The 12,413-nt window shown below is 40.7% G+C and overlaps 1 protein-coding gene across 1 annotated transcript in view; it reads right to left on the bottom strand.

Moving 5' to 3' along the window:
* LOC107145223 (zinc finger protein 709) overlaps positions 1-10,154 on the bottom strand; it is a 16,922-nt gene extending 6,768 nt beyond the window's left edge. Inside the window, 3 exon segments of the mRNA XM_015489077.2 lie at positions 266-326; positions 531-657; positions 9,968-10,154. Of these exon segments, the coding sequence (XP_015344563.2) occupies positions 266-326; positions 531-657; positions 9,968-9,970 (191 nt within the window). The 5' untranslated portion in view covers positions 9,971-10,154.
* Between the last annotated feature and the right edge of the window lie 2,259 nt (positions 10,155-12,413).

Here is a 12,413-nt window from a genome sequence, read left to right as displayed (position 1 = left end):
AAAAAAAAAAAAAAAAAAAAGAAAGAAAGAAAGAAAAGAAAAGAAAAAGAAGAAACCAGTGATATTCATAATGTTGAATTTATTAATAGTTTTAGGTAAACAAATACTGAATATTTATGCCATTTTAAAAAAATCTCAGTGAAATTTTTCTAAAAGCCATAAATACATAATTGAGTTTATTTGTTTTGTTTACTTATTTCTTAAAATTTCATCACATGCTAATATTCCCTCATGGGATACTACTTTTTTCCTAGGTACAACTCACCTAAGATTTCTCCCCTGGCTTTTGTATTTATCTTCAGTGTTCTGGTCTTCCCAATTTTCCCCTACAATGCAAACCCAGAAAAATCACTGCAAATTATTAGAAATTATACAAAAATTATTAGATTCTAGGTCCACGATGAGTTCATACCTTGCCAAATTTACTCACCAAAGTATTCCCTTTCTAAAATCAAAGTCTTAAAACCCTGGTTGAGGAACAAGAAATACTTGTTCTCTAAGACTAAGTGTGGGAACGATTTTGTTCTTACCTATAGACGCCAAGTTAATGAAGGTTTCCTGCATCACATCTCTGTAGAGTTTCTTCTGAAAGGGATCCAGCAAAGCCCACTCCTCCTGGGTGAAGTTCACAGCCACATCCTCAAAGGCCACTGAGTCCTAAAACATTCCACATATGTATGTGTAAAGAAGGATGGATAAGACTTACAGCATAGAGGACCTACACTCAATTCACTAAAAAGTTCACAAGTCTTTGGTCTCCAAACATTCATTCTATAACTTGGTCATCAAAACTCCGAATTTCTGTCAACAATCGCTTGCTTGTAAATTTAACAGCACTAAAAATATATAGAAATTGTTTCTACATTTTACTGTGGTCACACTAAGTTTTATTGCTCTGCAACAAAAGAATACATAACATCTTGGATAAATTCTAAATAAATTAAACAAATATTTCCATTATAAGACTAGCAATTGCTCACTTTGTGCATGCTAGTCAAGTGCTCTACCATTGAACTATTTCCCCAATCCTTTTGATTTTATTTTGAGACAGGGTCTCATCAAGTTGCCAAGACTGGCCTTGAACTTGCGATCCTCCTGCTTAGTCTCCTGAATAGCTGGGATTACAGTTGTGTGCTATCACACTCAGCTGTATGAGGTTTTAATATATAAATACATACTTAAGTATTGTACACTTTTTCTTCTATTCCCATAATTGCATATATGATAACAAAAGGCTGGTAGTACCTTCCATTTGTAACAATATCCAGCTGGTCATGTTCCTGAAGTTCTGCGGTTTCTTTTCTTTTTTTTTTTTTTTAATATTTTTGAGTTGTTGATGGACCTTTTTTATTATTATTATTTATTTGTATGTGGTGCTGAGAATCAAACCCAGTGCCTCATGCATGCCAGGCAAGCGCGCCACCGCTGAGCCACAACCCCAGCCCCTGCAGTTTCTTAAGAAGTAGTCAAATCCCATGGCTGAAAGAAAATATTCCTTCAGAGAAGAATTCATTGTGTGATATGTACCACAGACTCAGCTGTTCTTTTTTTTTTTTTTTTTCCAAGTCCAATTTGATGCAGGGAAGGAAGACAACAGGCATAAGGAGGAAGGCATGACAACTTAGACCTCCACAGAATCCCTGTGCTCATGAGCCTCAGGGCTGCTGCTCAGTTTCTAGCACACATAAGACAAAGGTGATAAGGTACTAGAGCAATTCTTCCCCTAAGAACCTTAACAATATACCCTATGCAATGCTGACCTTCAAGATCAGAGTTGGGTTAAGAGTTGCAATTTGAAGGAAGTCTGCTGATGTCCACAATGGTTGGAGAGTGAATGATGATTTGGTTCTTCAGTGTCCTCTAAAGGCCCATGTGTTGAAGACCTGGTCCCCAGCCTGTGGCACTACTGGGAGGTGGTGGAACCTTTAGGAGGTGGGGCCTACTGGAAGGAAATTAGATCATTGGGGGTGTCCCAAAAATGGATATTGGGACCCTGGCCCCTCCTGTTTTATTATTACTTCCCTGGTGAACAGGCCTCTCTCCCACACATTCCTGCTATGATGTGCTGTGCCACCACAGGCCCAAAGTAACAGGGCCAAGCAAACATGGGCTAAAACTGACCCAAAATAAATCTTTATTATAATATCTCAGATGACAGAAAGCCGACTAACAGGATAAATTTACCCATGATTACAAAATATATAAAAGATTCAGCAGTGCTATCCTCCAGAAGAAATGAATTCCCCTTTCTCCAACCTCAGGAGGAAGTGATTCCCTATGTTACTCTAGAGGCTGATTGCCATGTCACTCATTTCAGCTCTCATGAGGTATACCTGAGAACCCAAGTGAGCACAGGAATCTCTCAGTCATATAATGAGCCTCAGGGCTGCTGCTCATCAGTTTCTAGCTGATCTCTAAAAGAGAGACCAAATGCTGATCTCTAAAACAGAGTACTAACCTACTGATATCCATGTGCACGGGACAGAGGAAAATACTCCCAAACAGAAACTCTGATATGGGAGTTTACAGCAGAAATCAACATCCTTCTTGCTGATTGGTCTAGGGAAAAATGAGCTGCTTGGGTCTGCCCTAATTACTCCTTGTAGAAAGAATCTATATGACTTTCTCAAAGAAAGTCTTACTAATTAGTGATCAGAAAGGTTTTAACAGTAGTAGGTCTGAGATGCTTACTGTTAGCAATGCCTGCTTAAGAAATTTGCCCTTTACTCATATCTGCAAAGTGATCATTTCAGAGGGACCCAATTTTAGTTATAAGAGTGTCTTGGGGTGGGGAAGGAACATCAAAACAAAACCTACATGGTGTGGTGGCAAATGCCTATAATCCCAGCAACTCAGGAGACTGAGTCAGGAGGATGAAAAGTTCAAGGCCAGCCTCAGCAATTTAGCAAGACCCTATCTCAAAATAAAAAAAAAAAAAATATAAAGGACTGGGGATGAATACCCTGGTTATTAAAAAAAAAAAAGTACACAAGAGCTAGGGGTATAGTTCAGTGATACAGTGCTTACCTAGCATGTGCAAGGGTCCTGAGTTCAATTCCCAGCACCATAAATAAAAAGTTGAAAGAGTGGCTTGGTATTCTGAATTTTCTGTTTTCCTCCTGATAATCTGGTCCCTTTTACATCCTCGGCAGAGAGCTACTTGATGAGCCCCCAGAAAGCACTGTGAGCACTTACTCTAATGAGCTTCCCTGGTAGATGATATTTCAGATGTTGTCACAAGTTACTGCTTGGGGATCTGAGCCCATTCTGTGTCACTACATTAGGAGGGAACATTGGAAACCTGCAGCTGCTTTCCTCCAGAACACACACAACTACTAGAAAAGACTAAAGAAAGTTAACAATCCTAACGGACGAAATTTTTATTGGGTCTAAGGGTATAGCTGGGTTCAATTCCCAGAACCAAAACATAAAAAAAAGAAATAAATATTGGTTAATATCTATGCAGAGAAATCAGTATAAAGACTTCACCATTTTTAGAATAAACCAGATGTCACTTCTCATGGCACAGTAGTGCACACCTATAATCCCAGATACTCAGTAGGCTGAAGCAGGAGGATCATAGGTTTGAAGCCTGCCTGGGAAATTCCGCAAGCCTCTGTCTCAAAATAAAATTTTAAAAAAGGGCTTGGGGAGCACCAACGGTGGAACACTTGCCAAGCATGAAGTGGGTCCTGGGTTCAATCCCCAGTTCAACCACAAAGGGAAAAAAAGTGTCATTTCTCCCACAAGACATCTCAAAAAATTCCATAACAAATGGAATTTATTTAGGAGTACAGAACTACTTTTGTGAACCTCCAAGGAACAAGTGTCAAACAGTGGGTAAAGTCATCTGCAGAACAAAGTGAGGCTCATCTAACATGTCAAGGATTTTTCGAGTTACAATATTCTGAACAGGATGACATAGTAAGAGATAAACAAACAGATCAAGGGAATGGAAAAAAGTCTTCAAAGGGCTGGTATTTACATGTAAAGTTGATTAATGACAGAAGCAAACACTGCAGAGAAATTCAAGGGCTCACTGATACTTTAATATGTGGGGAATGAAAACTGTTACCTAATTGAAAAAATGCATTGTACCACCTCTATTCCACAGATAATAACCAATTTGATGTAGGTTTAAATGTGAAAAACATAAAAACACTTTCAGAAGTCACAGGCAAATTTTTTGTGTATAGTGCTGAAGATGAGACCCAGGAATTCCTGAACGCTAAGTACATACTCTACCACTGAGCTACAACCCAAGGCCCCTAATTTATTTTGATGCAAGAACAGGAAGAATTTTCTCATATAATAGTAGGCTATAAAGGATAAGACCAAGACATTCAAATATATTAAAATGAAAAAAAAGTTAAAAGACAAACCAAAGTAGAATATAATTATCTCTGATATATACAATATTAGTGTGCAAAATAAAAATAAGCATATAAGCCTGTAATCCCAAGGTAATCCCCCCATCCCCATGGCCTCATGAGTTCTGGGGATTGAACCCAGGGGCTTGAGTGTTGAGAGCCAGGGCTGAAGGGGCAAACTTCCAGCTGCCAGCTGATGATTGGCTCACAGCAGCCCCAGCAAACTTCTAGTTTCCAACTGATTGGCTCCTCTTCGGTGATGCTCATTGGGTTGTTTCCCCGCCCTTTCAGACCACGGAGCTGCTCATTGGGGGACTTTTTGGCTCCGCCCACACAACCCAGCCAATCGGCCTCAAGAGCAGGAGGAGTGGGGGAGGTTGAGAGGCTTGTGGGAAGCCAGTGGTGGCAGTTGGGCTCTGAAGGTTTTCCTGAAGAGCTGTGTGGTTTGGTGTGTGTGTTCTAAAAATAAAGTTTGTGTCTTTTGACAAGTGGCTCCTGAATTGTGCCCAGTCAGACTGCGGCACTTGAGCATGCTAGGCAAGTACTGTACCACTGAAGTACAAGCCCAGCCCTTTTTAAATTTTGAGATAGGGTCTAAGTTTCCAAGGTTTGTTTCAAATTTGCAATCTTTCTGCTGCCTCAGTCTCCCAAGTAGCTGGGATTACAGGTGTGTGCCATCTCATACACATACACCATATAAGATTTTGATGAGGAGGAAACAGCTAAATGAAATGGCAGGAAGTTCTTATAAGTTAGATTATGACTGAATGGCAGAAGAGTCAAGTGATACACTCCATTGCTATTTCCTATAAATTTATACATGAGCATGACCTACAACCCAATGATTTTTCTCCAATGTGCAAAGGATTTACTGTATTTGTACTTAGTGATGGATAGCAAAATGATAGGATTAGTATTTTTTAAAATATTTTTTTAGTTGTCAATGAACCTTTATTTTATTTTTTTATATGTGGTGCTGAGAATCGAACCTAGTGCCTTACACACGCTAGGCAAGCGCTCTACCACTGAGCCACAACCTTAGCCCAGGATCAGAATTCTTTTTTATATATATATTTATTTTTTAGTTGTAGTTGGGCACAATATCTTTATTTATTTATTTTTATGTGGTGCTGAAGATTGAACCCAGGGCCTCGCACATGCTAGGTGAGCTCTCTACCACTGAGCTACAACCCCAGAGCCACAACCCCAGCTCGATCAGTATTTTTTTTTTAAATAATTGTAGTTGGACATAATACCTTTATTTTATTTTTTTTATTTTTATGTGATGCTGAGGATCGAACCCAGGGCCTCATACACGCTAGGCAAGCGCTCTACAGCTGAGCCCCAACCCCAGCCCCACCCCCCCATCTTTATAAGAGCAAAAAATCAACCCGAGAAAGCCCAAACACAATAAATACCGGACAGAAAATATCCCATGTTCTATCATGTGTGAAACATGCAGAGGCAAAGAAACCACTCAAAAACCTATTCACTATAACTTCATTAATGCTCATTTGCAGAAAGTTCAGATGAAGCTAAAGTAAAAGAAGACTGTGTAACAGATAAGAAAAGATGATAAAGGTATAAAGACTAATCAAAGAATCAGGATGAACCAGTGAACATGAAGAGACTAATGCCTGCTCAGGGTCCACTTATGAATACATATTTTAAAAAGCACTTTACTGAGGTTGTATATATTTAATGTATAAAACCCCATGAGTTTGGGGATGAGTATACACCAACTCAACCATCACCCCATAAGGCCACAGGCATAGCCATCAACAACCTCATTACTATCCCCACTCTCATTATTACTACTATTTGTTCATGTATACATTCTTGTTTGTGTTAACACAGTAAATAAATAAATAAGAAAGAAGAACGCAAGATCTACTTGAAAAGTTTTAACTGTAAAATACAGTATTGCTAGTAAAGGCACCATGTTGTACAGACCTCCACAATTTATCTGCATAACATAAACGTTCCCTTGAACATCACCTGCTCATTTCCCCACTCCCCTGCAAATGATCATTCTACTCTCTGCTTCCAAGAATTCAAATATTTTAGATTATTACATATACATGAGACTCATAGTATTTGTTTTTCTGACTGTAACATCCCCCAAGTCTATTCTTAGTGTGGCACACAGCAGGATTGCTCTATTTTAATATTCCATTGCATGTAAATATCGCATTTACTCTACCCATTCGCTCACTGATGGATATTTAGATTGTTTACATATCTTGGCTTTTATGAATAAGGCTGAAATACACATGGAAGTGTGGGTATCTCTTTGAGATTCTGATTGTAATTCTTTTAGATAAATATGTACAAGTTGGACAACTGAGGAATACGGTAATTCTGTCTTTGTTTTTTTTTAATAAAATTTTTTTAGTTTTAGGTAGACACAATATCTTTATTTTTTATTTTTATGTAGTGCTGAGAATCGAACCCAGTGCCTCACGCATGCTAGGCGAGCGCGCTACCACTTGAGCCACATCCCCACCCCTCTTTAATTTTTTTTTTAAGAGAGAGAGAGAGAGAATTTTTTTTTAATATTTATTTTTTAGTTTTCGGTGGATACAACATCTTTATTTCATTTTTATGTGGTGCTGAGGATCAAACCCAGCGCCCCGTGCATGCCAGGCGAGCGCGCTACTGCTTGAGCCACATCCCCAGCCCTCTTTAATTGTTTTTATAATCCACTATACTGTTACCCATATTGGCTGTACCCATTTACATTCTTACTAACAATGTACATTCCTACTAACAATGTATCAGGGTTCCCTCTCCTCAAAATCATCGCTGGCATCTACATGACTATGGGCAGATTTCTTCACAAAAGCCTTGCAGGCCAACAAATAACAGGACAACATATTCAGAGTGTTGGAAGAAAATAACTGCTCAAGAAGACATTACTCAAGCAAGGCCAACCTTTAGAAATTAAGAGCTAAAGTTCCCAGGTAAACAAGCTGAGGGAGCCCCTGACCACTAGACTTGCCTTTGGAGAAGTGCTCATGGGAGAACTTCAAGTTGAAACAAAACAATGCTCAATGGCAACATGAAAGCAGGAAGGTATAAAATTCAGTGATGAAAAAAAAAGGATGCATACATTCCAAGAATCCCGATGGATTCCTGAAACCTCAAATGGTACTGAACCCCATATATGAAACAGAGATCCTGTGAAATTAAATATTCCAAACTATTTTAGCTCTCAAACATCCTCATGCTGAAAAACCACCCCCTGGCCCAGCTGGGCACCAAGGAAGCTAGAACTGACATGTTCCCTGGCTAGCACAGCCTGACTAAGCCTACATATATCAGGTGCCTGGCTTTTGTTTCTTTAAATTGCTCTGCTTCTGTAGGACTTGCAGAAAAACAATCTAGCTGCTTCACAGTTTGATTAAATTCATTTTTCCTGTTTACATCATTTGCTTGTTTCTTATGCATGCAAGTGACTGAGATTCAGATGGGTTCCCTGAGCTGGCTGGCAGTAGCATAAGAACTGTTTTCCCTTATCCACATGTACCTATGATAAAGGAACAGTAAGAGATTACAACAGGCACAGTAAAAAAATTAACAGTAACATCCGGGCCGGGGATGTGGCTCAGTGGTAGAGCACTTGCTTAGCATGCACAAGGCCTTGCATTCCACCCCAAGTACCACAAACGAACAATAACAACAATAATAAAGTAGAACAATCATAACAATGCTGTCATAAACTGGACATGGTGGTACATGCCTGTAATTCTAGCTGGTCAGAAGGCTAAGGAAGGAGGATTGCAAGTTCAAGGCCAGCCTGGGTAACTTAGTGAGACCTTGGCTCAGAATAAAAAATTAAAAGGGTTAGGCATATAACTCAGAGATAATACACTTACCTAGCACTCCCAAGTCCTGGGTTCAACCCCCAGTACTACAAATATAATAATAATACTATAAAATATATGTTATATGAATTTCTCTTTCTCTCTCTCAAAATACCTTACTGCATTGTACTCACCCTTCTTATGATGATGAGATTATTACTAAGTGACTAGCAGGCAGGTATCATAGAACAGGGATATTCAGGACAAAAGGGTGATTTACCCTTTTGTCCTTGATCTCAGGTAAGACACAAGATAGTGTGAGATATTAGCATACTATTCAGAAAGGTGCAAATTTTAAATTGAGTGTTGTTTATATTACTGAAAATTTCCATTTAATCAGACCATAGTTAACCACATGTAACTGAAACTTTGAAAAGCAAAGCTGTGGGTAGGGAGTCCTACTGTGGTCATATCTAAAATATTCTAACACTATAGTGGTGGTATGTATATTTCTAATTCCAGCATAAGTTAAAAGACCAAGGTATAAAAAATAAACATAGCTCTGAGTTCCATCCGCATTACCACACACACACAACACACACACACACACACACACAAAAAAAAACTAGAATGACAACAAAAAATAGTCATTTCAACAAGTAGTGCTAGAAAAACTGGACATCAACTTTTGGAAATATTTCACATCTTCCCCCAAGATCTCTTCATGACACATATTTTATTTTTTTATTTTTTTTAAACGTTTATTTTTTAGTTTTAGGTGAACACAATATCTTTATTTTACATTTATGTGGTGCTGAGGATTGAACCCAGTGCCTCTTGTATGCTAGGCAAACGCTCTACCACTGAGCCACAACCCCAGGCCCATGACACATATTTTATATTTCTGTTGAAAAAAATGAAAATCAAATGAGTACTTAAATCTTTTCAGGGTGACAAACTGAGGGACAGTGATGACCTGGAGCTGTGCTAAAAGGTCAGACTTCCCAGGAAAGTTTGCAAATTGGAACTTCTATCCAAGAGAGTTCCCCTAGGATGTATGTGCCTGGGAAAGTGACTAAGAGGCACAAGGATATCAGACAACCTAGCTCCAGGTGACTGACTATTCTGAGCTTCCCTCTCATAAGAATATCCACAAACAACTGAATTTTTTGAAAAAAAGAACTATTAATTCATATGTGGAAAAATGGTAACTGAAATACTGCGTTTAATTGAAATGCACCACCGAGGATGCTTTTAATGAGTGATGCTGTCAACTGGAGAAGGGAAGGTGGCATCTGGGCATGCGAAAACCTACCTAGAAATTAGGAATTTACTGTCAGCTCTAGGAAGGGCTGGATCCGGGCACAGAGCTGTGGATTTGCGACCCCTGTTTCTCAGATATTTAGAAAGCTCGGGAAAATGGGTCGCCCTTGGGGAGGAAGGGGAAACCCGGCCTGGGTAGACCGCAGCTCCTCCCGCGCACGGATCCAAAGCGCGAGTGAGGGTCTCCCCGTGACCCAGCCGCGGTCGCCGCAGTCTGGGGAGACGTGCGGCGGAGCTGCCCGGATAGGCTCTGGGCCAGGCCCAAGTCGCCGCGCAGAGGCAGGACAGGAGGCCAGGGTCCCGGCTGCTTGTCGGAGCTACGATGGATGGTAAGGGAGCCAGGGCCGAGTGGCGGCAGACTGGACCGCAGACTCCAGAGCCAGGCGAGGAGGCCCGGTCCCGCCCCGGCCGCTTCCGGCCGGCTCCCTCAGCCCCTCCCCCGCCCCTGGAGGCCTGGTCCCAGCTCACCATTTCCCGGCTTCCGGGTGTCCCGGCGTCCTCCCTATGGCTCCGGCGGCCCGCGCAGGTGCTAGTGCCACCTGAGGCCCTCCAGCGGCGATGAGACCCAAGGTGGAGAGCGGCCCCAGCTCGTAGCGTCCTCCTGCAGTGCGCGCCGCGGCTCCCGCCCACACCTTTCCGGCGGCGTTCCTGATTGGACGGTTCTCACGGACACGCCCCCTTTGTGACAGCGGAGCGGAAAGACGCTCACCGAGCCGCCGGGGTGTTAGTCGGGCCGGGAACCGGTACCTGTTAGGGACTTTTGCCTTTAAGCACAACTCGTCCTGCTCCTTGGGTTTGGTGTTGGTGGCTCCTACAGCTCCTTCTGAACGCGGAGACAGAAGTGTGTGCAGGGAATCACGGGTTTAGTTTCTAGAGAAAGCGAGGCCTTTTGTTCAGGTCTTGCAAGGTAGAAACTGAAGGGTCAGATGTCTTAGGCTTGACCTAAGACTTTGAGGCCTCTTGTGGACTTATAACGCTTGTTTACAAATACAAACACTTAAAGTAACCTCCCCATATCCAACAAAGAATCTGGCTCCGTTTGGTCCTTGACAATTGACAGGGTTGAGCCTTCCCCCAAACACTTGGTACTGGTACTGAGTGGTAAAACCCGAAGCCCTAGCCTGGGAGGAGAAACTTTTCTCAGATAAGTCACAAGCTATGAGATATGTTCATTAAAACTATGAACTGTACATTTTGCACTGGATGGATATCCATCAATTTGTGCACAATTTGTGCACTTTGGAATGGAAATGGGTGTGATATTCATAAGGCGATTAATTCCCATTTTCTCTGCCATTAGAAAAAACAGTGAATAAACCTTAAGAAGTTGGATCGAAACTCCTAAGGCGTTTACTTATTTATTTGAACAGTTTTATATAATGCATACTCACACAATACATCTAATTATAGGGTAGAATTCAGTGGCTTTCAATATGTTCACATATACGTACAATCATTAGTGCAGTCGATTTAAAAAAAAAAAAAAAACTGGGGATTTAATCCTGGGGAGCCCCACCGCTGAGCTAAAGTCCCTTTTTACTTTTTTTTTTTTGTGACAGGGTCTCTCTAAATTGCCCAGGGTGGCCTGGAACTTGTAATCTTCGTGTTTCATACGCCACCGGGCGGCTATTCTGTTCTTTGAGAGAGTCTTACTGGGTTGGCCAGGTTGACCTCGAATTCCTTGGGCTCAAGCAAACTCTAGGTTCCCTGCTTCATCCTCCACAGTAGCTGAGACTACCAGGCACAGGCCACCACGCTCTGTTAATTACCGTCATTTTAGAACATTTTCAACACCTCATAGAGAAATCCCTTCATATGGTAACCCATAAATGTGTGTCATTAGGTATCAATTTAAAATTAGGGGCTGGGGGGTGAAGTTCAGTAGTAGAGTGCTTGCCTAGAATACTAAAGTGCCTGGGTTTCATCCCCAGAACAACAACTACAAGAAATAAAGAAGAAACTATGCTCTTTAGCTCTCCATCTCCTATCTTTTCACTTCTTTATCTAAGCCTCTAGGCGAGCATTAATTTACTTTCTGATGCTATAGCTTTCTGAACTTGGAATAAAATCACATGTGTTCTTTGTAATTAACTTTATTTACTTGTCATAATTATTTCCAGTGACATTTGTGTTGGAGTATGCATTAATATTTGCACTCTACTAAGTTTTCCATGTTGCCTGGAACTACTGATCCTCCTGCCTCAGCCTCTGAGTAACTGGGATTATAGGCCCTTTCATTCTGGGCTCAAATTTATTCATTTTGTTAACCTCAGGGTACTTTCTAGTATCCAAATAACTCATTCGCTTATCCACTTATGTCTGTTTATAACATTTGGTTGTTTCCATTCTTTTAAACTATTATTAATAAGTTTGCTATAAACATTCATGTACAGTTTTTCAATGGACATTTAATTTCATTTCTTTTAGAGTGGAATGAATGGGACTCCTAGTACTTCTATGTTTAATCTCCAAGGAACTAACAGTTTTCTAAGAAGGCTACTGTACTATTTTAGATTCCCACAAGCAATGCTTGAGGATTCTAATTTTTTTTCATATCTTCAGCATCACTTGTTACCATATCCCCCCCCCCTTTTTTTTGAAGGGGGCAGTGCTACAGATGGAACCTAAGGTCTTGCACATGTTAGACAAGTGTTTTACCTCTAAGCTATACCCCCAACCCAGTATCTTTTTTATTCTAGTCATCCTAGTGACTGTGAAGTGGCATATTTTGATTTTTTTTTTTTTTTTTTTTTGAGACAGGGAAGGAGAGTAGTCTCACTATGTTGCCCAGGCTGATTTTGAACTCAAGTGATCCTCCTACCTTGGCCTCCAGAGTAGCTGGATTACTAGTGTGTGCTACCACACCTGGCTTCATTGTGGATTTTTTTGTGTTTCTTTTTTTTTTTTTTTTTTT

Source organism: Marmota marmota, unplaced genomic scaffold (assembly GCF_001458135.2).
Source record: "Marmota marmota marmota unplaced genomic scaffold, marMar, whole genome shotgun sequence".
Taxonomy (NCBI): Eukaryota; Metazoa; Chordata; class Mammalia; order Rodentia; family Sciuridae; genus Marmota; species Marmota marmota.
Note: the sequence above shows the minus strand (reverse complement) of the source record. Positions and strands in the feature narration are given on the sequence as shown.